The 22,266-nt window shown below is 43.7% G+C and overlaps 1 protein-coding gene and 1 pseudogene across 1 annotated transcript; both read left to right on the forward strand.

Annotated features, from left to right (window-relative positions):
• Positions 1-981: 981 nt before the first annotated feature.
• Positions 982-21,144, forward strand: Rragc (Ras related GTP binding C). Its single transcript, XM_021160859.2, has 7 exons — positions 982-1,314; positions 3,385-3,588; positions 4,473-4,672; positions 7,610-7,724; positions 8,443-8,585; positions 13,962-14,110; positions 19,690-21,144. The coding sequence occupies exons 1-7, from the start codon at positions 1,081-1,083 to the stop codon at positions 19,839-19,841; spliced, it is 1,197 nt and encodes a 398-aa protein (XP_021016518.1). The 5' UTR covers positions 982-1,080; the 3' UTR covers positions 19,842-21,144.
• LOC110292355 lies at positions 8,746-10,735 on the forward strand (annotated as a pseudogene).
• Positions 21,145-22,266: the final 1,122 nt, after the last annotated feature.

The following is a 22,266-nucleotide window of genomic DNA, read 5'->3' on the forward strand; positions in this document are numbered from 1 at the left end:
TATGTGGTAGAATTTGCCCTAGCATGCGCAAAAGACCCTGAATTTCATCCTTAGCCCTGCAAACAACGCTGTACTTTAAGGGTTGTCAAATTTCCACTTCTGGAGTCCGAGACATTTACAACTTTCTGAAACATACTTTGGCAGTAATCATTTGCCTTCATCAGTCCTAATTCCTCTAGTCTCTAATCACAAAGAAGTCAAGTACTCAGTTGCTGCATGGGTTACTGGAGGAGCGCTAGGTGCGCGTGAAGATGGAGTCGGTAGAATATAAGGGCAGCAGTATCCTATCAGCGACCTCCTTGCGGAATTATAAGATGTTTTAGCATGCTTGTATCTGTTTTCCTTATCGGGTTCCAGGTACCAGCATGGGCAACTTATCACTGAGACTCCTAATTGCCTTTCGCACGTCCGAATCTATAGGTCTGGACTCACCCAATTCCAGAGCAATTCATCTATCCTCGTGGCCTTTTCCCATAGAATCTGTACTGAGTCAACTTTACACAGAAGTCCAATCTCTGTTAAGCTTCAAGCAACTTGAGGGCATGAAGGGGCAATTCAGTTTCCAGTGCCTTCCTGGTACCCAGGACCTGACAAGCATCACTAAATACTGGCAGGGCAGCTGCAACAAGGGAGGGGGGCACAAAGAATTCTTACCCAGACGCCTAGAAGCATCTTCCCTGCGTTGCTCTCGGAGCCCGGAAGAAGGCGGGGAGCGGGGAGCAGCCCAGCGCGTGCAGGGAAGGCCGAGGTGCGTTGCGGGCTGTGCCCCCAGGGCGAAGGCCCGGAGGCCGACGAGAGGCGCGGCCAGGCCGAACTCCTCGTGACGCTTCCCCCCCCTTCGGCCGCTGCTAGTCAGGTGATTCCGGGCACGTGATAGTACCACTTACCCTGTTGTCCCAGAGTGGCAGCCCGCTCAGCCAATAATAAACCGAAGCTTGGCGGCGGCCCAATCGGAGCTGGGCTCATGGGCGGGCCCTGCGGCGGCTACTGCCGGGGGCGGCGGCAACAGCGGCGGCCTGGGGAGGCGGCGGCCTAACTTGGCCTGGCCTGTCAGGGCGCGGGCGGTGGTGGTCCAGCACCATGTCCCTGCAGTACGGGGCGGAGGAGACGCCCCTGGCCGGCAGTTACGGCGCAGCCGACTCGTTCCCCAAGGACTTCGGCTACGGCGTGGAGGAGGAGGAAGAGGAGGCAGCGGCGGGTGGCGGCGGAGGCGCGGGGGCCGGCGGCGGCTGCGGCCCGGGCGGCGCTGACAGCTCCAAGCCGAGGATCCTGCTTATGGGGCTCCGGCGCAGCGGCAAGTCCTCCATCCAGAAGGTGAGCGCCCCTCGCCCGCCTCCTGCCCTCGGTCTTGCCTGGCCCACGGCGCTCAGGTGGCGGCTGCCCCGGAGGCCCGAGAGGGTGGCGGCCTGGCGCTGCGTCCCCGGGCACTGTCCACACCTGCGAGCGCAGAGCCTGGGCGCGGTTCGCCCAGGGTCCCCGACCTGGGCCTCCGAGGGTCGAGCGGGGCCAGGAGGCGACGCTGGCTGGAAGGAGGAGGCAGGTGCCGGTCACCGCCCTAGAACTCCTCCCTTCTGGTCGCTGCCCTTGTGGCGTTGACGAAACCGACCCGTCGTCCCCGGTTCTCACGCGGAGAACTTGGTGAGCGTGCTGTCCCGCCGCATCTCACTTAGGTTTCAGGGATCTCCTCCCAAGCTCTGGACCGTAGCGGCGCCTGAAAGTGTTGTGGCGAAGACACTGGGCATCTCAGTGTTTTGTTGTCAGTCTGTTGGAGACTTCTGTAAAAACATTTTTTTTTGGGGGGGGGGTGTTCTATCGCTACTCCTACTTTATTTAGAACTTGTAGCCCTGTGGTTGCAGTTACAGGTGACAGTCCCCTGTAGCTGGTCACAGCGATCTTTGGAGACGGCTTTGCAGGCGGACAGACATCAGTGCATTTGTTTTCAGTTGGGTCCGTCATGAACGAATAGAATGAATGCCTAAGGCTTTTTATTTTTAGGGAAATAGAGGCAGAGTTCATTTCTTTCAATCAGCCATTCCCATTACAAACAGCGAACTTCTGGTAAAACTCCTGTCACAGACAACAATGCTTTCCCCATTTCCACTCTGACACAAAGGTCTGTCCAAACAGAAATCTCTGGTATTTTGTAGGGGTGGTGTTTTTAAAAAGCAACATCGCTGCCCACCCCCATACCTTCCGCCCCTGCACTTGCTGGACAACTGTTTTATTTTCTCACGTCTGTGTCAAAGTTAGACTTTTAGGGGAGTGCTTACGCTAGGTAACTACCACTTGAAACCTGTGAGAACTTTTTCTCTCTTCCAAGTTAACACTGAGAGACAAGTTTGCTGTATGTTAGGGTTGTATCAGGCAAGCCTTAAAGCTACATCTCCAGCCCTGCTGTGGTTTTTGTTTTCTTCCTGTATAGCACGCTGGCCAAGAACTATGTAGCCAAGGGTGACTTTAAGCTTGTCCTGCGTGTACCTCCTCAAGTGCTGAGCTTTCAGGTGCGAGCTATCAGGTTGGCTTGGCTTGGTGCAGGTGCTGGAAGCCAGGGTATTATGCATGATAGGCAGGCACTGGGACCTCACTGAGCTACACCTTTGGCTCCCTGCTGCGATGATTGGCAGCTTATTGTTTTTACCATTTCCTGCCTTATGGAGCTGCCTCTTCCCTCCTCCCCCAGGTCTCCCTACTTCTCACTCTGGACAGTTTTACCTACTCAGGATCCCCTCCATTTTCTTTATTGTTCCTAAGAGCCTGAGGTAGGCATGTGTGTTATTTTTGAATGAACACAGTCTCAAACATTAGCTAGAATAGTTCATGATCTTAAAGCAGGCCTTGACAAGTTTAAATCTTTGATCACAGTTGCAATATTGGTACCATGGGATTTCTATGTAACTTGTGTAGTTAAATAGTCACAACGTTGTCTCTGTTTCTCCTAATAAAACCCAATAGGACCTGGCAAGGTGGTACTGTAATTTCAGTATTGGAGGAGGCAGAGGCAAGAGAATTGGATTTTGAGGTTAATCTGGGCTACATAGCTGAGGCTCTTTCTCAAAACAACCCTCCCCTCCCCCCCTCCAAAAAGTTACAAACCCTGAGAATAGAAAAAGCAAATACATGGAAACCATATGGGTCAGAGATGGTGGCACGAGAACACAGTTACAGTAGTAAGTGAAAAACTCATCTTCAAAGTGGACTGAGTGGAAATTAACTTGGTGCTTTTTGTCAGAAATAGAAGAATAAATAGCACCAGTGATTGACTGTCCTATTATTACCTTATTTATTTTGCATCAAGGTCACAGTTGTAAGGGTGGTGCCATGGGCTTTCTAATATGACTTGTATAGTTAAATAGTTGCAAAGTTGTCTCTGTTTCTCCTCACAGGTGGTGTTTCATAAGATGTCACCCAATGAGACTCTCTTTTTGGAAAGTACCAACAAGATTTATAAAGACGACATTTCCAACAGCTCCTTTGTGAATTTCCAGATTTGGGATTTTCCTGGGCAGATGGACTTCTTTGATCCAACCTTTGACTACGAAATGATCTTCAGGGGCACAGGAGCATTGATATATGTCATTGATGCACAGGTAGTTAGGCATGATGGTGTGTGCTCCTCTCTGGTGGCAAAAAGGCAGAGAAAAGGAGGAAAGCGGTTTGTCTCCTTCGTCATGCGCTTGAAGCTACTCCCTTTGCAGTAGATCCCCTTATACGACTGCACCTGATTCCAGACTCTCAGGTGTTTAGGAGATGCCATTTACATTTCTTGACCATCGGCTTTCTACTTTTATTGGTTAATAGTAGATATTGCAGTACTTTATTAACTATTACAGTGGTCACCTCACTCACTGAAGTGTCCCATCGATGGCCACACCGTCAGGGAGAACATGAGAAATGAGTCCATTATAATGGACTTTCCTGACCTGTTTAAGTGGAATTTCTTCTAGGAAGATACACTGAGGTCCCTCTGTGTGGTAGGCAATTAGCTGGATGGGCTCTGTCCCTACCCTTTAGCTACCTTTGTAAGCTGAAGCACGAGGAAAGCTTTTGAATGGTGCCAGCTTGGTAGTGTGTGCTGCCTTTTACACGATTTCATTTCTCTCCAGAGTATTGTATGGGTAGTTACTGCCATTTACAGATACTTGACTCAAGATTAGGCTTTAAGCAATTTGCTTAGAGCCACACACCTGATAAATGGCAGAGCTGGGATTACTTTGACAGTTCAATTAGGAAGGAATGTGCATTTTGTCTTCCTTTTCTTAAGAGTAACATTTAAAATTCAGGCATTGGTATTTGATTTTCTATGTTAAGAAACTGAAGAGCTATTTACTAGTTACATGTCAGTATATCTGAATATTTATGAGTAATTAAAATAACTATTTTCTGTGGTTGGGGAAAGAGGTGATTTGAGGCTTTCTTGACTTGTTGTATTTTATAAGATTTCTTGTTAAAAACATCTTTTTCTGACTTTCAGGACGACTACATGGAGGCTTTAACTCGACTTCACATCACTGTTTCTAAGGCCTACAAAGTTAACCCAGACATGAATTTTGAGGTTTTTATTCACAAAGTTGATGGACTGTCTGATGATCACAAAATAGAAACACAGAGGGACATTCATCAAAGGGCCAATGATGACCTTGCAGATGCTGGGCTAGAAAAGCTCCATCTTAGGTAACAGCATGAGTGTTTGCTATGAGAGCCCTAAGTGTTGCATCCGTCCTCACACCCAGATCCCTGGCGCTGTGCGTCCCCAGTACTCTCATAGTTTGGATCTCTTCTCTGTTGCCGTCTAGGCTGTTTTGTAAGCCTGGTGCTACTGAGAAGTTACTTTCCCCCTTTCTCCTTTTCCTGATGATTGGAGTCATGTGAAGTGTTTCCATTGGAGTTCTTGCACACTCCTCTCAAGGGACTGTTTCCTCATGGCATGAGTCTGCTTTTGGACTTCTCCTCTCTGGGTTTCTTCACTTTTTAACTCCCATTGGCTTTGTGTGAGAAATCTGCCTTTTTTTTTTTTTTTTTTTTTTTTTTTTTTTTTTGTTTTTTTGAGACAGGGTTTCTCTGTGTAGCCCTGGCTGTCCTGGAACTCACTCTGTAGACCAGGCTGGCCTCGAACTCAGAAATCCGCCTGCCTCTGCCTCCGCCTCCAGAGTGCTGGGATTAAAGGCGTGCGCCACCACGCCCGGCCTATATCTTAACTTTTAAAAGCAGTTTATACTTCTTAGAAACTCTGAAGTTAGGCATGTTTGCTTTCTGCATTTACATAGTATTGCTGTTGAGTTTGAAGGACTGCTGGTTTACAGTTAAATGTTAACTTACCTTAAAGAACACACACTAATTTGATTGAAAGTTATGCATTTTGTGTATTTGTATTCTAAAAGTGTATGAGGAATGTTATTGTATATCTTATGATAGTAGGAAGAAATATTTATAAGTACTTAGAGGATGTCACTTGATCATAAAAACAGCTCAAAGGGGAAGCAGAGAAGAGACGTGCATGTAATTTCCTGGCTTTTGGTCTGTTTCAAAAACTTCCTTCTAATCTTAAGTCAGTTGTCCTGTCCCTAAGGTTTCCTGGGCCATAGACTGTAAAATCTTTCAGGTAATTTTTAGAAAATATTGTATGGGAAATTTCATTGACCCTCTTGGATTAAATTTTTAAAACACGAATAATTCATGTTTTAAAAAAAATTGAGGAAGTTGAGTCTTTATAAGCGTTGTACATGGTTGTTGTACTTTAGTAATCCCAGCACTCAGAAGGCAGAGTCATGAGGATAGTTACAAATGTGAAGTCAGTTAAGCAAGGCTACTTAGTAAGATCCTGTCTTGAAAAACAAAAGTAAATAAATGTTTATAAGAGAAAGTAAAAGCACCATCCCGTAAAACCCCTCAGTCGTAAGACTCAGTTATTTTGCTGCAATTTTTAAACATGCTTCCTTGTGCTAGTGAGGAACCATTATGATTTTCTATATTCCCTGTTTGTTGAGCACTTCAGGACATTTCATGGTTTTCCTGTAACAGAAAGGCCTAAAACTAAGTCTGTTACCCTCAGTAGAGTTTTGCATCAAGCTTTTACTACTGTGTGCACTGGGGATTGAACCCAGGACCTTTTATATTCTCTGCAAGCATTCTGCCCTTGTGCTACGCCCAGCACATCCCAAACCTCTCTTTAGTACCAGCATGATGAGGTGCAGTTTGCTTTTGCACTTCTAGGAGCTCAGCTTAGGAAGATGCTCTGTGCCTTGGGGGTTCTGTCTGTCCCCATCCAGCTCCAGTCCTGAGGACCCTAACCTTGCTGAAGTTTTTGCCTAGAGGAAACACTGAAATGTCCCTCCCTTGCTGGTGTCAGGAACCTTACCTGCCACAGCACCCTCACCTCTGGAGCAGAGCTCCTCCGTGATCAGGTTCTTAACTCACTTCCTTGGAGTTTTCTTTAAATCACCTGTAAAGTATAAACAAGCTTCTCATTTCTGATAATTTGTACATAAAGTATATCATGGATACAGCTAAATGATGAAACAAAGTCCTCAATGCAAAAAGCAGGTAGAATTGTCCACAGTACTTAAGGGGCCCTTCTCTCAAATTTGTGTTTGGTTAAATCTGCATTTGATTTCACTGTAATCCATTTAGGTCTTCATCTTCAGGCTGATTGCCTAATCCTAAGCACCTGCATAGTCATTTACTCAGAGGAGGTCAGGTGTTTAGGTGTTGTGGCTGTGACTATATTTTTCACTCAGTAAGCTCTGATGAACACAGTTGAGGGCAGTGGGCTTGCAGCTGTGAGGGAGCTGGCAAAGCTGCTTTCCTCCTGGCGCTTACGATTGAGAAGGGCACAGCTCATAAGAAATGCTTGGTGGATTTTAAGTCCTTTCCAAATGCTGTGAAGAACAAAATGGCAAAAGGGTAGCAGGTAAATGTATACTGCTTACATACGCTGGTCAGGGAAGAACAGGGTCTCACGATATAGCCCTGGAGCTCTGCTATGTAGATCAGGCTGGCCTCAAATTCAACAGAATTCACCTGCCTCTTCCCAGGTGCCGGGATTACATGTTTACACCACTGTGGCTGGCAGGAAAGGACTTTTTGAGGTGACATTTTAGTAGAAATGTGAATAATATTTAATAAACAGCACGTTACTCTGCTGAGTGTGGTGACAATATCCTGTAATTGTAGCTTCCCTCAGGGAAGTGGAAACTTGGGGATTAGGATTCAGGGTCATTCTCCATTATATAGTGAGTTTGAGGCCAGGCTGGGCTCCATACCACCAAAACAAAACAAAACAAAAACCCCCACAAATGACCATGTCTCTACCTTGAATTTTGATCTTGGCTTTTTTCCCCCTCAGTTTTGTGGGCTTGGGAAGTAAGCTTTAAAGGGTAGTTTGCGTATGTTACCCTTTGCATTTCTCTGTAGAAGAGCATCCCTGGGTGTTGCCTCAGTTATCCTCTGTGTAATATAGCAAACACATACCCAGACTGGGAAGTGGTCTTCCAATCAGAAACGATGTAGGTAGTGGACAGGGTACATTTGAATGTTAAGAAACTTGAGATGTAAGAGATGACAGTAGTTACTGGACTTTTATGAATAACCATCCTGTGTTGTATTTTTCAGCTTTTATTTGACTAGCATCTATGACCATTCAATATTTGAAGCCTTCAGTAAGGTGGTACAGAAACTCATTCCACAACTGCCCACTTTGGAAAACCTATTAAATATCTTTATATCAGTAAGTAAATTATTTACTTTGATTTAATTTCCAATTCTGCTGTTAAATGTGTTTGTATTTAATTCTCCAAAAAAGAAGACTTGAACTAAAGATCAGTGATTCAACATGAAAGATAAATAGCATAGAGTATAATAGCTTGAGTGGTTATATTCTGGTTGTGCGTGTATGTGTGTGTTAGGTAAAGTCTCCCATACTTCCTTAATTAAAAGCATCTTCATGAAGGTTGGATGGAAGTACTGCTTAGCATATGAAAGGCCTTAGGAACAGTTTTTACCATAATACACACAAATAAATAATAATCTTGCTGGGTTTTGTGGAGCACACATGTAAGCCCATCACTTAAGAAGAGGAGGCAGAAGAATTGTGAGTTTTATGTCATCCTCATCCTAAGACTACCTAGTAAGACCCTGTCTAAAGTCTCCCAACCAAGCAGTTTTTATTTGGGGGGTCTAATTGCATGCTTAAACATGATATGAAGAGTTGGGGGTTCAGTTCAGTGGTAGAAGTGGTTCTTCTATAAATCTTCAATAAATCTTCTTCAATGAATCTTCATTTATTGAACCCTATATTCAGTATTCCAGAACCATAAAAAATTAAAAACAAACCAGGGGAAAATTACTTTTAAAATTAAGATTGTTTTTTAGTAATTTAAGGTCTTTGAAAAATTGTAAATTGTGATTCTTAAAAGAAACACTTACCCAATTTTGTTTTTCCCAAGAATTCAGGTATTGAAAAAGCTTTTCTCTTTGATGTTGTCAGCAAAATCTACATTGCAACAGACAGCTCCCCTGTGGATATGCAGTCTTATGAACTTTGCTGTGACATGATTGATGTTGTAATTGATGTGTCTTGTATATATGGGTAAGTGCTTACACATTTCTGCAAGATTCCAGGCAGGTGGAAAACTTACCTTATTCTTACCTCTGGCTTATACTGAGTGAAATGAGGAACTTTTCTTATTTTTGAAATTACATTTATGTACTTGCTGTGTATATGAGTACAGTGTGTGGGTGTGCGTGCCATGCCACCTGTGTGGTCAGAGGACAGCTTTTGGGAGTCAATTCTTTCACTGTGTCGGTCTGGGCCATTACTCAGGTCAGGCTTGGTGTTAAATGCCCCTACCTACTGAGCCATGTTACTAGCCTGAAGTGGGACTGTTTAGAGCATGTGTGTCACCATAGAACATGAGGTCTCTGAGCTGGACCTTCAGACAGGATAGCAGAGAACACTTGGAAAGTCTCTCTTTTTGTACAGAGTATCTTCTGTCTCATGGGATTTGGCAAGGTTCAAACAAAAGAACTTAACTCTATTAATTTATTTAAAATTGATCTGGGGACCAGGTGTGGAGGCAAAGGCAGATAGATTTCTGAGTTTGAGGCCAGCCTAGTCTACATAGTTCCAGGCTATCCAGGCTACAAAATGAGACCATGTCTCAAACCGTCTCCAAAATGGTCTGAACAGCCAGGTGAGGTTGCTCATCTATAGAATTTCAGCACATAGTAAGAGGGTCAGAAGTCGTGCCCTGTCTAACCAAACAACAATAAGTAAAACACACTAAAAATGTCCGAGTAAATGCTACTGCCTAAAACTCCGGTTTCATGGAATGAGGGAATTTTTTGGGGGGTGGAGGTGGGGGTTATTATGTAGCCTTGGTTGGCTCTCTATGAAGACCAGGCTGGCCTTGACTAATAGAGGTCACCCTACCTCCACCTTCTGAGTGCTGGGACTAAAGGTGTGGCCCCCATACCTGGTAGAAAGAGGGATTCTTGTTGTTGTTGTTGTTGTTGTTGTTATTGTTGTTGCTTTAAAAAAATTGTAGTGACTTATTTTTATTTTATGTTCTTTGGTATTTTCTCTGCATGAATGTCTGTGTGAGGGTGTCATAACCCTTGATCAGGCAAGTATGAGCTGCCATGTGGGTCCTAGGAATTGAACCCACCTTCTCTGGAAACACAACCAGTGCTCTTAACCATTGAGCCATCTCTTCAGTCCGAATGAGGGATTCTTAATCAGTATATTTAAAAAAACAAACAAAAAACAATGAGTATTTTTAATTGGGATATGACGGATAACCCTAGCCTTTGGGAGGTAGAAGTGGTCAGAGTTCTAGGACAGTCAGGTTTACATCATCAATGAGACCCTGTCTCAAACAATCAGAATTTTAGTTATTAGAAAGATTACACGACATCTTAGTGAGGCTGCAGTGGTCCACACTACTCTCTGAGCTTTGCCGTGCTGCCCAAGGACAACAAGAAGAAAGATGCCAGAAAGTTGGCTAAAAAAGTCAGACCCAATAAATACACCTGGTGGCAAGGCCAAAAAGAAGTGGTCCAAAGGCAAAGTTTGGGACAGGCTGAACAATCTCGTCCTGTTTGACAAAGCTACATATGACAAACTCTGTAAGGAAGTTTCCAACTACAAGCTTATTACTCTAGCCGTGGTCTCTGAGAGACTGAAGATTCGAGGTTCTTGCCCATGGCAGCCCTTTGAGAGCTACTTAGTAAAAGACTGTTCAAGCTGGTTTCAAAGCATCGAGCCATTTACACCAGAAACACAAAGGGTGGAAACGTCCCAGCTGCTAGTAAAGATGCGTGAACAGGTTCAATCAGCTGTGCATTTGGGCAAATAAAACTTTATTGAATTAAAAAAATAAAAGATTACACATAAAATATTTGATGAATACATCTGAGTTTCCGCAATAAGTCTCTCAAATATAGATTTACTACATGAACATTCCTTAAACTATGTAGAAATTTATAAAATACCAAAACCCAAAAGATTTTGTAGACTAGGCCAGAGGAAGAATGAAAACATTCCAGCAAATAGCCTCTTGCCTAGCCCTCATCCTTCCGTGTATCAAGACCAGAATACCCAGGGTGCTGTTAGCCTGTATTCTTTCTAATGCTCCTCCCCTTCTCCGTCCGTCTGTCTGTCTGTGTGCCTGCTTTGTCAGTGCCCTCCTGCTTCCTGTGAGTAGAGTACCTTACCTTGTCTTGTCTGTTTCTGTTTACTCTTCGCTGATTACCCGCTGTCCTTTGGTGTACGACCTATCTTCTGTAAGGAAAATAAGATGGCCTGTTGTTCCTCAGGAAACATTTGTATTTTCTATTCTTAAAAGTAGACCAGTAGAACACATCCCTTTAAAAAAAGGAAAAGCTAATCAAACGTTTTTAAGCTAGTTTCACATTTTAAACATCGTTTATTTTGTCTATCCCCCATGGTGCTCATGTGAAGATCAGACAGCGTTCAGGAGTATGTTTTCACCTTCTGCCTTGTTGAGACAAGTCTCACTTGTTTCTTGTGTTCTGTGGACTCCAGGCTCACTGGCCCTGTTATGCTGAGCCTCCTTTGTACTCGCATCGTGCATCTCTGATGTCAGGCTGTGCAGACACAGGTTTTATCAGCTGAGACCTCTCTCTAGCCCTGTTACTTGGTTTTTATACCTTTTAAAAAAAAACCAAAACTAATAGTTTGTTTCATCTTTCATTTGCAGGCTATATCAGTACAAATAAATATGAGGGAAGGTTTGAAGTTTCTGTATTCCTTGCGTCCCACATCAGCATAAAAGTAAAAGTGAATGAATATGCAGGACACTGCTGGGTCACAGGAGTAGTGTATGTGGCTGATATTTGGCATGGCTTTATCTGAGGATAGCGGCTACAAGCTTTTCATTGAGAATTTCAGCAGTAACCAGGTTCCCTTTCCTTTCACCTGAATCTCTTTAGGGCGTGTTGCTTCTGAATCTGTTTCCTCTTGGCTTTAACCTTCCTGCTTTTGCTTGGATGTATTTTGACTAAAATTCAGATAAACATACTTGCTTTGGAAGTTTTTTTCAGTTTTTTGTTTTTTTTTGTTTTTGAGAGAGGTTCTCAAGTAGCACAGGCTAGCCTCAAAGTTGATATATGTAGTAGAGGATAACCTTGAATTTCTGATCCTCCTAAGCACTAGGATTACTGGTATCTGTTACCACAGTGGTTTTATATGGTCCTGGGGATGGAAGCCAGCTACAGCCCCAATTCAGCACCTTAAAATCTTGCATAGAGAGTTTTGATCCAAAACAAACAAAAAAAAAACCTAAGTCTACTTTTAAAAGTCATTAGTATATTTTCTTTCTTAACTTTATTAACCATTAAATCTGTCTTATTGCCATGCATGAATAGCTATCTAGATGTCTCTTGTTCTTTCTGTCCCTTACAGTCTTGCATTTGCTAAAAGCAAGTGTTTACATAGCTGTGTCCCCAGCCAAGAATGTGCTTTAACATTTTTTAAATTGAAAATGTGTGTGTGTGTGTGTGTGTGCGCGCACGTGCAGGGGCTGTGCATACCATAGTATACATACAGAGGCCAAAGCACAAGTTATTTTCACTTCTTGCTTTCACTTTTATGCAGGTTCTGGGGATTGAACTCAGGTCATCAAGCTTGCATGATGTAATGTCCTCATGTTAGTGTATGACTCGAGATCATGTAGCTCAGCACTAGAAACTGCAGCTGTTTACAGCTGCTGGCTGTGGATCCAGCCATAGAGGTTCATGTATGGCTGTGTTGCTTGTCAGCTGGTGCCTTCTCTCACTTCCTGTGTGGTACAGAATAGGAGCTCCTTGACCTCTGGCTATCAGCTGACAGACAGCACAGAGCGCTTGCATTTCCTCCTCTTCCATCAGGAGGAAGCTGCTTTCTTTATACTCTTAAAGCACATGGTTCACTCTTCCCAACTGCTGTGATATTGGAACTGCTTGGCACTGAGTTAGAACCCTAAGTTTGAGTCCATATCTTGCCAGGTATCTTTTTACTTTTTATAACCTGGAGTCTTAGGACTTTAGCGTTGGCGTAATTGTCTTATTTGTATTTGGATTACTCTGGTTTGCTCCCTTGCCTTCACTCTTAACTCCCAAAGCTAAGTGCTTACACAGGTTAATAGTAACAATTTTCTGGGTTGTTGTGGGGATCAAATTAATATATGAAAAGGTAACCTGTAAAATTTAGAGCAATTTAAACAATAATCTCTGTGTCATGAAAATAATGCAGGAGATAGTAAAGACAGAACAGGAGGAAACATTGTTTCCCACCAGATACCTGTTGTAGCCTTTCCTTTTCAGTATGGTTGCCTTTACTTTTTAAACAGTTTTTTTGAAATACTTTTTCTCTATCTTTGAAACAATCTTACTTTAGGCCAGGCTGTCCATTCTCATCCCTCAGACTCTTGAGTGCCTGTGTCTTTCACCCTCATTTGAAAGGCAGATACTTCTTTAAGATTTATCTTGTGTATCATGAGTATGTGTCTGTGTGTCTGCATGAGTTTTTATGTTCGTTGTGATCTGTAAGCCCTCGGAGGCCAGAGAGCATAGCAGATTGCTGATACAGGGGTTACAGGATTCTGAGCTGCCTTGATGTGTGTGCTGGGAACCAAGCGTGAGTCCTCTAGAGGAGCAGTAAGTGCTTATTAGCCAGTGGGCCATCTTCTCAGCCCCCGAACACCTCTACTAAAGAGGCAGTTTTGGCAATTCTTAATGCCTAGCAGGTGCAGGCATGTACATGCTATGGTACCACATGAGGAAGTTAGAGAACAGCTTATTAGGAGTCATTTCTGTTTCCTCTTGTGGATCAAACTCTAGTTGTCAGACTTGGCAGCAAACTCCTTTACCTTGTCAGCACTCAAACTCTTTAAAAAGTTGTTGATTTTTAACATAATTCCTATCTCTCTCTGGCTGGGGTTGATCTTTGATAGACTTATGTATTTTCTTGATTCCATTTATTTATTTGTCTGTTTGTTTAATTTGTAAGGAAACAACAAAAGGTGTCTGAGAAAAAGCGTAATTGGTTTGGCATGTAGAATATACCCTGTAGTAGCTGGCTGAGGCTGTGGCAGGTCCTCGGTGGTCATGTACCTGGAGGGAAGTAGGGAGAGTAGGCCCTCAGAGCACAGTCTGGGCAGGTGAGTGGCCTGGCCAGCAGGGCATTAGCAGTGTCAGTGGTTCAGAGCTACAGTTAGAGAGTTACCTAGGTCTCTAAGTGGTGGATTACAGGAGTGATGGAGAGACATGCAGCGCCTTGCTGTTAACAAAAGCTCCTAGATTGTGTTCTTTGTGATTCTTACCCTAAATGATGACTGTCCCAGTCTATTTCAGGCAGTGCTATTCCCTCTCAAAAGAGGTTTGGGGACCAGGGTGGAAAGATTTGCTCCTGTACAATATGCCTAGTTGGGACACTTGTAATAAACGGTGCTTTCTTTTAAAATAGATTAAAGGAAGATGGAAGTGGAAGCGCTTATGACAAAGAATCGATGGCCATCATCAAGCTGAATAACACAACTGTCCTGTACTTAAAGGAAGTCACGAAATTTTTGGCACTGGTTTGCATTCTTAGGGAAGAGAGCTTTGAACGAAAAGGTAATGAAGTGTTTTGTTTTTTAAAAGCTGCTCGTATTTATAATTAATTGTTTCGATTTTATTCCTCTTTTGTGTGTGCATGCTCTCAGGTATGTATGCACTTGTGCAACTGAGTGTATGTCTATGTACCACATGAATACAGTGCCAGTAGAGGCCCACAGAAGGCACTGGGTCTCCTGGAACTGGAGTTACAGGGCATTGTGAGTCATCATTAAAAAGAAAAAAAAAAAGCTAGGCAGTGGTGGCTCATGCTTTTAAGAGGCAGAGGCAGGTGGATCTCTAAGTTCAAGGCCAGCCTGGTCTGTAGAGAACAGCTAGGGCTACAAAGAGAAATGCTGATTGGAAAACAAAAACAACAAAAAAGGACTTATTTATTTTATATGTTTATATACCTGCGTGTATTTACACCACATGGGTGCAAGAGCCTGAGATGGTCAGAAGAAGAGGGTGTTAGATCCCTGGAACACGAGAACTACAGGAGCTCGTGAGTCACCCACAACTGGGTGCTGGGATCCAAACCTGGGTCTTCTGCAAGAACAGCAAACACCCTTAATTATTGAACCATTTCTCTAGCCTTCAAAGAGAAAGTTTTCTCTCTCTTTCCCTCTTTCTCTCTCTCCCCCCTTCTCCCCTCCCCTCCCCCCTGTCCTCTCTCCCCCCTCTCCCCTCACCTCCTCCCGCTCCTCCTCCTTCCTTCTTCCTCCTTCCTCCTTCTTCCTTCTTCCTCCTTCTTCCTTCTTCCTCCTTCCTCCCTCCTCTTCCTTCTTCCTCTTCCTCCTCCTCTCCCTCCTCTCCCCCCTTCCTCTTCCTCCTCCTCCTCCTCCTTCTTCTTTCTCTCTCTCTCTCTAATTTTTATTATTTTATGTGTATGAGTTTCTTTGCTTGCATGTATGTCCGTGTACTATTTATATGTAGGTCCCATAGAAACCAGAAGAAGGTGTCAGATGTCCTGGATCTGGAGTTGTAGACTGTTGTGAGCCACTATGTGTGGGCTAGAAATCAAATCATGGTCTTCTGGAAGAGAAGCCAGAGTTCTTAACCACTGAGCCATCTCTAGCCTAAAGAGCTGTTCTTTTGTTGTGGTGGTTTGGTTATTGAGACAGGGTCTCTATTATGTAGCTCTGGCTGTTCTGGAACTTGTGTAGATCAGACCAGCCTTGGACTCACAGAGACCCATCTGCCTCTTTAATGGTGGGATTAAGGCTGTGGATCACCACACCTAGCTAAATGCTTTTACGTTACATTTTTTTGTTATGATTTTGCAGATTCTTGAAAACGGTACTCTACTAATGGCTATCTTAGAAGTGAACTTAAATACACCTGTGCCTCCTGTCTTTGTAAATTAGACATTCTCTTTCCTTTTATTGTTTGTGGGTTTTTTTGCTGTTTTGTTTTGTTTTGTTTTTTGATTTTTGGAGATAGGGTTTTTCTGTATAACCCTGGCTGTCCTGGATCTCACTCTGTAGACCAAGCTGTTCTTGAACTCAGAAATCCGCCTGCCTCTGCCTCCCGAGTGCTGGGATTAAAGGCATGTGCCACCACACCCGGCTTTTTCTCTTTCCTTTTAATCTCGTACTTTAATTCACTTTTTATTTTTATCCCACCCCTCTTCCTCTATAACTTTTGTTGGCTCTTCTTTCATAGAGTTTGTTTTCTATTTGAACCGGTCTGCAGCTCTCTCTCTCCTTGGGCGTATCCAGTGGTCTTTAGTCTTCTGGAGCCCGTGACTGTCAGTCCTACCTTGATCACAGCTTTCTTCTTTGGATCACCTTGAATATTTTTCTGTCTCCTATTTCCTTCTGGCTAGTTTTCTTTTTCCAAATCCCATGTTCTTTAGAGTCAAAACTTTCTGCTTGCTTCTTACTTGTAATGTCAGCCCCTCCAGTTCATGGCTTGGAAGGTTGTTCTCTCCTGCCATGGGTTCCAGGGATTGACCTTTGGTGGTTAGGCTTACAGGCAAGTGCTTTTGCTCATTAAGCTGCCTCTCTCTAGTCCTTGTTCACGGCTTGGGTTAATCAGTTTGTGACTGAAAGTTTACACCTACAACTCTTTTTAGAGCTCATGTTCTAGTACCATATTTGGAGCTATTAGTGAGACATCCTCACTTGAGTATTTGCTGAATGGTGATCTGGCCATTGTGGGCAAGTATTACCCCACCCCCAGCTGAGTAAAAATCTTTTCCACTCATACTCTTGCCTACCCTGCTTCTGTTACAAGTTATGCTGTTTTTTTCATGTTTAAACCTTGATGTCTTCTGGTAATTGATTTTTTAAGGATATCTTTGTGTATTGGTTCATAGATGGGATTTCATTTTCTCCCCTTTTCATTCTTCTGTGTTGCTCACATTGAATTTTTATCAACTCTTATTATTTGTTCCCTGAAACTATTCCTTGTGGCTCCTTTCCATTTCTGCCTTTAATGACTCCCCTAAGTCCACATTCCTGCAGACCTGCAGTACTGCAATAGCCTGCAGCAGAATACTAGGACAGATGCATAGATCTCTACTGTGTGCCATGTTTTGGCATACACAGCAGTCAACAAGAGACCCTGTCTCAAGGTAGAAGTTGAGGCAGGAGAGAATACACACTCAAAGCTGTCCTTGGTCACACAGATGATGTGGTAAGTATATACCTGCACTCAGCGAACACATTCACATACTCACGTGCACACAGACTAAAAAAATCCCATTTTTCTGCCTGCGCTTCAAAAGAATTACTTCAATTACACATAACTTCTCATATGAAACAAAATATGTGTATTTATTTTTGACCTTAAGAACCAGTGTGGAGTCTGGAGAGGTAGATCTGTGGTTAAGATCACTTCCTGCTCTTCTAGAGGACTGTGGCAGTCATGTGTGGTGGCTCACAACCCCCTGTAACTTTAGCTCCAGGACCTAATACCCCCTGGCCTCTATAGGCACTACACTCAGGTGTACAAACCCACATACACAAGTGCATGGAGTTAACAAAAGAGCTGGTATGACATACAACTGCAGACTTGTGTGTATTTCTCTTGGTTTACATCTCCTTTTTGGTGTTGTGTATTTTATTTTTCCCTGTGCATAGTTTACCCTTTTGCTTCATACCTACCCATAAATAACGTTGTGCAAATGATACTGAATTGAAGTTAGTTTTTGCGACATGTGTTTTTCTTCTTGTTCAGGGTTATTTTTGAAATTTTTCCCACTGCTGTGTATGGGTTCTATATTGAACTTTGTTTTTGTTGCGGGACATTCAGATATTTTTAAAGGTATAATTTTGTGACAAATACCCATGAATAAGCTGTGTATAAAGCTGTGTATACTTGAAAGGCAGAGGCAGGGTTGTTGTATGTTTGAGGCCATCTAGATGTTTTAGTTAGTGTCTTTGTTGCTGTGACCAAACACCACTGATCATGAGCAACTTTGGGAGGAAATAGTTTCAGCTTACAGTGCCAGTTACAGCCCATCACTGAGGGACATACGGAGAGGGACTCAAACAGGGCAGGATCCTGGAAGCAGGAGCTGATGCAGAGGCCATAGAGAGGTGCTGTTTACATGCTTGTCCTCCATGGCTTGTTCACCTGCTTTCTTACAGAACCCAGGACCACCTACTTGCTCAGGGTTGGTACCACCTACAGAGGCTGGGCCCTCCCTATATCAATCATCAATGAAGAAAACTCTATACACGTGCCTACTGGCCAATCCTATGGTGGCATTTTCTTGATTCCTTCTTTCTAGATAACCTACTTTGTGTCAGGTTGACATGAAACTAGCCAGCACACTAGGACTGCAAACCAAGATGCCATTTCAAAACAAGACAAAATGGGCTGGAGCTGTGGGTCCATTATTGGACTGCCTGTGTAGCACGCAGGAGGCTCTGGGTTTATAGTCCCCAGCATCACGTAAACTGGGTATGGTGGTGCACACCTATAACCCCAGCACTTGGGAGGTGGAGGCCGGATCAGGAGTTTAAGGTCATCCTTGACTACCTAATGAGTTTGAGACCAGCCTGGGCTGCACGGGAGACTGCCTCAAAAACAAACAACAGGGGGCTGGTGAGATGGCTCAGTGGGTAAGAGCACCTGACTGCTCTTCCGAAGGTCCAGAGTTCAAATCCCAGCAACCACATGGTGGCTCACAACCATCCGCAACGAGATCTGGTGCCCTCTTATGGAATGTCTGAAGACAGCTACAGTGTACTTACATATAATAATAAATAAATAAATCTTTAAAAAAAAAAAAAAAAACAAACAACAGTAACGTCAGCAAATCCCAAATCAAAGCCATTGCCTGTGAATGTCTCATCTGTCTCTAGGGTGAGTATGTGAGAATGGGATGTACACACATTAACACAGGACTCTTCCAGGTGGCTCTACAGACTTCACCTTATAGTACTGTGAGAGTGTTCTCATCATGTCTCCTTGAGAATGCTTGATACTGTTGGACTCTCATATTCTCAGTCTGTTGCTGTGTAATGGTATCTCATTTTTACATATTTAATTGCTAATTAGGACAGAAATTTTTATAGCAAAGCACTTATTCATGGACATTCAGGTTTCTTTGGTAACTTGTTTTTGTTTTTATAACTTCAGTACATTTACTTTATTTGTGTGTATGTGTGCACATGTACAAAGTGCAAGGATTTATTGAAATCTAGCCCAGGTACCTAAAGTTCAGCCTCATCTATGAAGTTTCCATTGCCAGCTTTGCCCTGCCTACATTTAGCTCTCCCTTCTGTGGACTTCTTTCGCATTTGTACTTAGTTGGCAGGTTATTTTGATTTGTTGTGTTTTGGCTTTCTGCCCCAGCTAGCATATGCTTGAAAATGTGGACCTGATGCTGCTGCTTTTGACACATTGCATCCGCTCTCATGCTGTGAATAAGTGTTCAATGACTTATCTAGTGTGCTGTAGGTTACTGAAAGGTCACATGATGATTAGGAGGCCACACAGTGCTTTTGGTGTTTGATGTGGACGAGTGCAGGTCGGGTGGTCTTGCTTTGCCAGTGGGTAAATATAGATGACGGCTCTTCTGATGGAAGAGCTTACTATCCAGTTTGGGCACTTCAAATTAAGCCAAGTGCCTGTATCTGACCCAGGGGAGGCTAGGAAATGGAATTTTTAAAGCTCAGTCTCAGTTGCTTGTTCAGAATTGGGGTTCCACATATAAAGTGAAGGGGGAAAATGGCAACCCACCCTTTCTGTCATAAGAGAAACCTTTGTTCACCCAAAGTCTCAAGTGGATGTTCAGTCCCTAAAACAGAGAGAGAGTAACTCTCCCCTCTCAAAGTTGGGTGGAGGATGCTGGAGCCCTGCTGAGCTTATATACCAATGTTGCCTGCCTGCTTCCTGCATACTTCACTAGCTGCTCTACAGGGCCATTGGTGGAAAGAATGCTACCCTGACTTCAGGATTTAACACATTCATCTTCCCACTTGATTTGTTAGATTACCAGTTCTCACTGTTCACTTCTGTCCTAGAGGTAACAGTGTTAGCTGCTGGATTCTTGGCTTTACAATGATTGCAGTGTGAAGAGTTTCAGAGAGTGAGGAGCTTCACAGTTGGCATTTAAATAGACAGGCTCTTTCTTTCTCTTGTAGGGTTGATAGACTACAACTTCCACTGTTTCCGAAAAGCTATCCATGAGGTGTTTGAGGTGGGTGTGACTTCTCACAGAAGCTGCAGTCATCAGACCAGTGCTCCAAGTCTGAAAGCCTTGGCACATAACGGCACGCCTCGGAATGCCATCTAGTCTGAGTCTCAGCAGCGGAGGCTCAGTGCTGGCTTAGTCCTCCCTCCAGGGTCAGATGCCATGCACTGCAGGACATGAGCGCTGCTGCCTATGGAGTCTGGAGACGATGACGACGGTGGAGTTTCTCTGCTGATGAGAGCCCCTCAGCCGGCTGTGTGCAACTGCAGCTACTCTCTAAGTACATCGCAAAAGAATCGCAGAGACCTCAGAACTCAGTGTGTCTTTTCTTCTCTCTTGAGTCCTGCTTTAAATAGTTGGGATATTTTGGACCTGGAGATGATAACCAGTTATCCATCTTTACCAGTGAATGTTGCTGTCAGTTCTTCTGACATCTAAAGCAGTAGGAAACTGAGTTTTATATGCTCCCCTAGGCCTTCACTTGAGTAGTGTCTACAGACTTGCTTTGCTTACCTTCTAACACTGCCTTTCAGAGCTCAGATCTCACTGTACCTCTAAGACCTTGGAAGTGCATTAGCTTGCTGACTCAGAAGACCAAGCCAAGGATGTTTCTGAAGAGAAGAGGAAGTTTCTGTGCGGCATCGGGGAGAGCCAGGCTCAGCAAGGGCAGCATCAGATCTCTGGATGTGCTGGAAAAACTTTGAAACAGAAGTGATTTTCCGCACCTGTGGTTCAGGTAGCAGAGGGCCGTGCTCTCCTCACCTGATAATGATCATGCACAATGTAACAAAGGGAATTTAAGACAGAAAGGCTTCCCCACAGTCCCCCCAGGGAAGGGACAAACTCATTATGTCACTGAAGTACTTAGCTCACTTTTCTTTAATCTCGATGCCATGGCTTTTATTCTACGCTATGTAGGCTCTTTACGAATTGTTTTTGACCACAGATGACCCTAAGGGCTCCTGCGGACCATTCTCTGGGGATTGGCGGAAGCATGCGGTGGAGCAGCGTGTGCTATTTTACACACTCTGCGGTCGTCTGACACCAAGTGTCAGCTGTGCTACTTTGCTTTGCCTGAGATATGAATTCATAATTGTTCCCTGTTGTTCATGGCTGATACCCTTCCCATTGATTTAGGCTTTCACATTTTCTTTACTACACATGCCCAGTAGTCACATTCCAAAGCCACTGGGCCCCTTGAGTGCGTCAGTGCAGCTGGTGAGTGAAATGTACTCAGGTCTGTAACCTAGCAGTGAGACTTGGAGCACTTCCTGCAGATGACTGACTGTTGCGAATTTACATGGACCACGGTGATATCCAAAGGAAAAATGCTTTTATATTTATAGATTATTTCATTGAACTATATGTAAAATGGGTATCAATAAATGTATTTACTCCAAAGTCAGTGTTTGTTGTGTGATGTGTAAGAGTGCTTCTTTTCTCACCATTCCTCTGTCCTTTGCTGCTGTGTGCAGTCACCATTCCTTCTGTTCAGCACATCTGCTTTTGTCTTGAGATCATTTTCATGGCCCATTTCTGCTGTAGAGTAGGTGTGGGTTCAGGTGAGAACATGTTTGGATTTGTGGTTTTATGTTAACAGACCTCACTGGTGCTAGGGAGCATCCAAAGTCTGGCATGACTTGTACATTGCATCCAGGCAGAAGAGTAAGGAGGCTGAGGTGAAACAGGAGTAGAACATGGTGGGCTGGAGCCTGGTGACCTGAGTTTAATCCCTAGGATCCACATGGCAGAAAGCAAGAGCAGAGTCCTGCAAATTGTCTTCCGACCTCCACAGGTACACTGTAGCTGATGGCTGCCCCTACCCACTAACCATGTAAAAGAGCCCCTGAAATCATGGTACCAAGTTTCCTAGGTACTCATTACTGACCCTTGGATTCAGTGTTTACATTAGGTTGAGTCTAAACTGATTGAAAAACTAGTCATTAACTAGAGGAGGTATTGTTTGAAGGATGTTTCATTTCACAATTGGACTACTTTAGAAGTGAATCTCTGAAATAGAAATGACAAGCTGTTTGAAAAGATCTATTGTATCTAATAGTTCCCTGTAAGTTTTCACATGATAGAACCAGGTCAGGATGGGTAAAGAGCCTTGCTGAGAGCTGCAGATAGGATGGTGTGTACCTTAAACTCCAAGCCAAGGGAGTTCTCAGGCTGAAGCAACAGCTGTAAAGCTGTACTGTGGGTAAACTGAGGTGTCCAAACTTCATAGATGTGATTGATAGCCCAGGAGGGTGTGTATTCCAGTCTAACACCTGTACTCCTCATTTGCCTCCTTCCTCAGACTCAGGCTTGGTGATGCTGTTTTCATAACATCATAGATTTGCATAGCACAGCTGCATACACCTGTGGCCTTAGCTACTCGGGGCCAGTGCAGAAGGGCCACTTAAGCCACTTAACCCCCAAGCTGTGAGATAACTTTTTTTTAAAAGAAAAAAAAAAAAGCAAAACAAAACAACCAAATGACAAAAACCTAAGTATAGTGTTAAGCCCCAAAGACGGGAGAATC

This window comes from Mus caroli, chromosome 4, assembly GCF_900094665.2.
Source record: "Mus caroli chromosome 4, CAROLI_EIJ_v1.1, whole genome shotgun sequence".
Classification (NCBI taxonomy): Eukaryota; Metazoa; Chordata; class Mammalia; order Rodentia; family Muridae; genus Mus; species Mus caroli.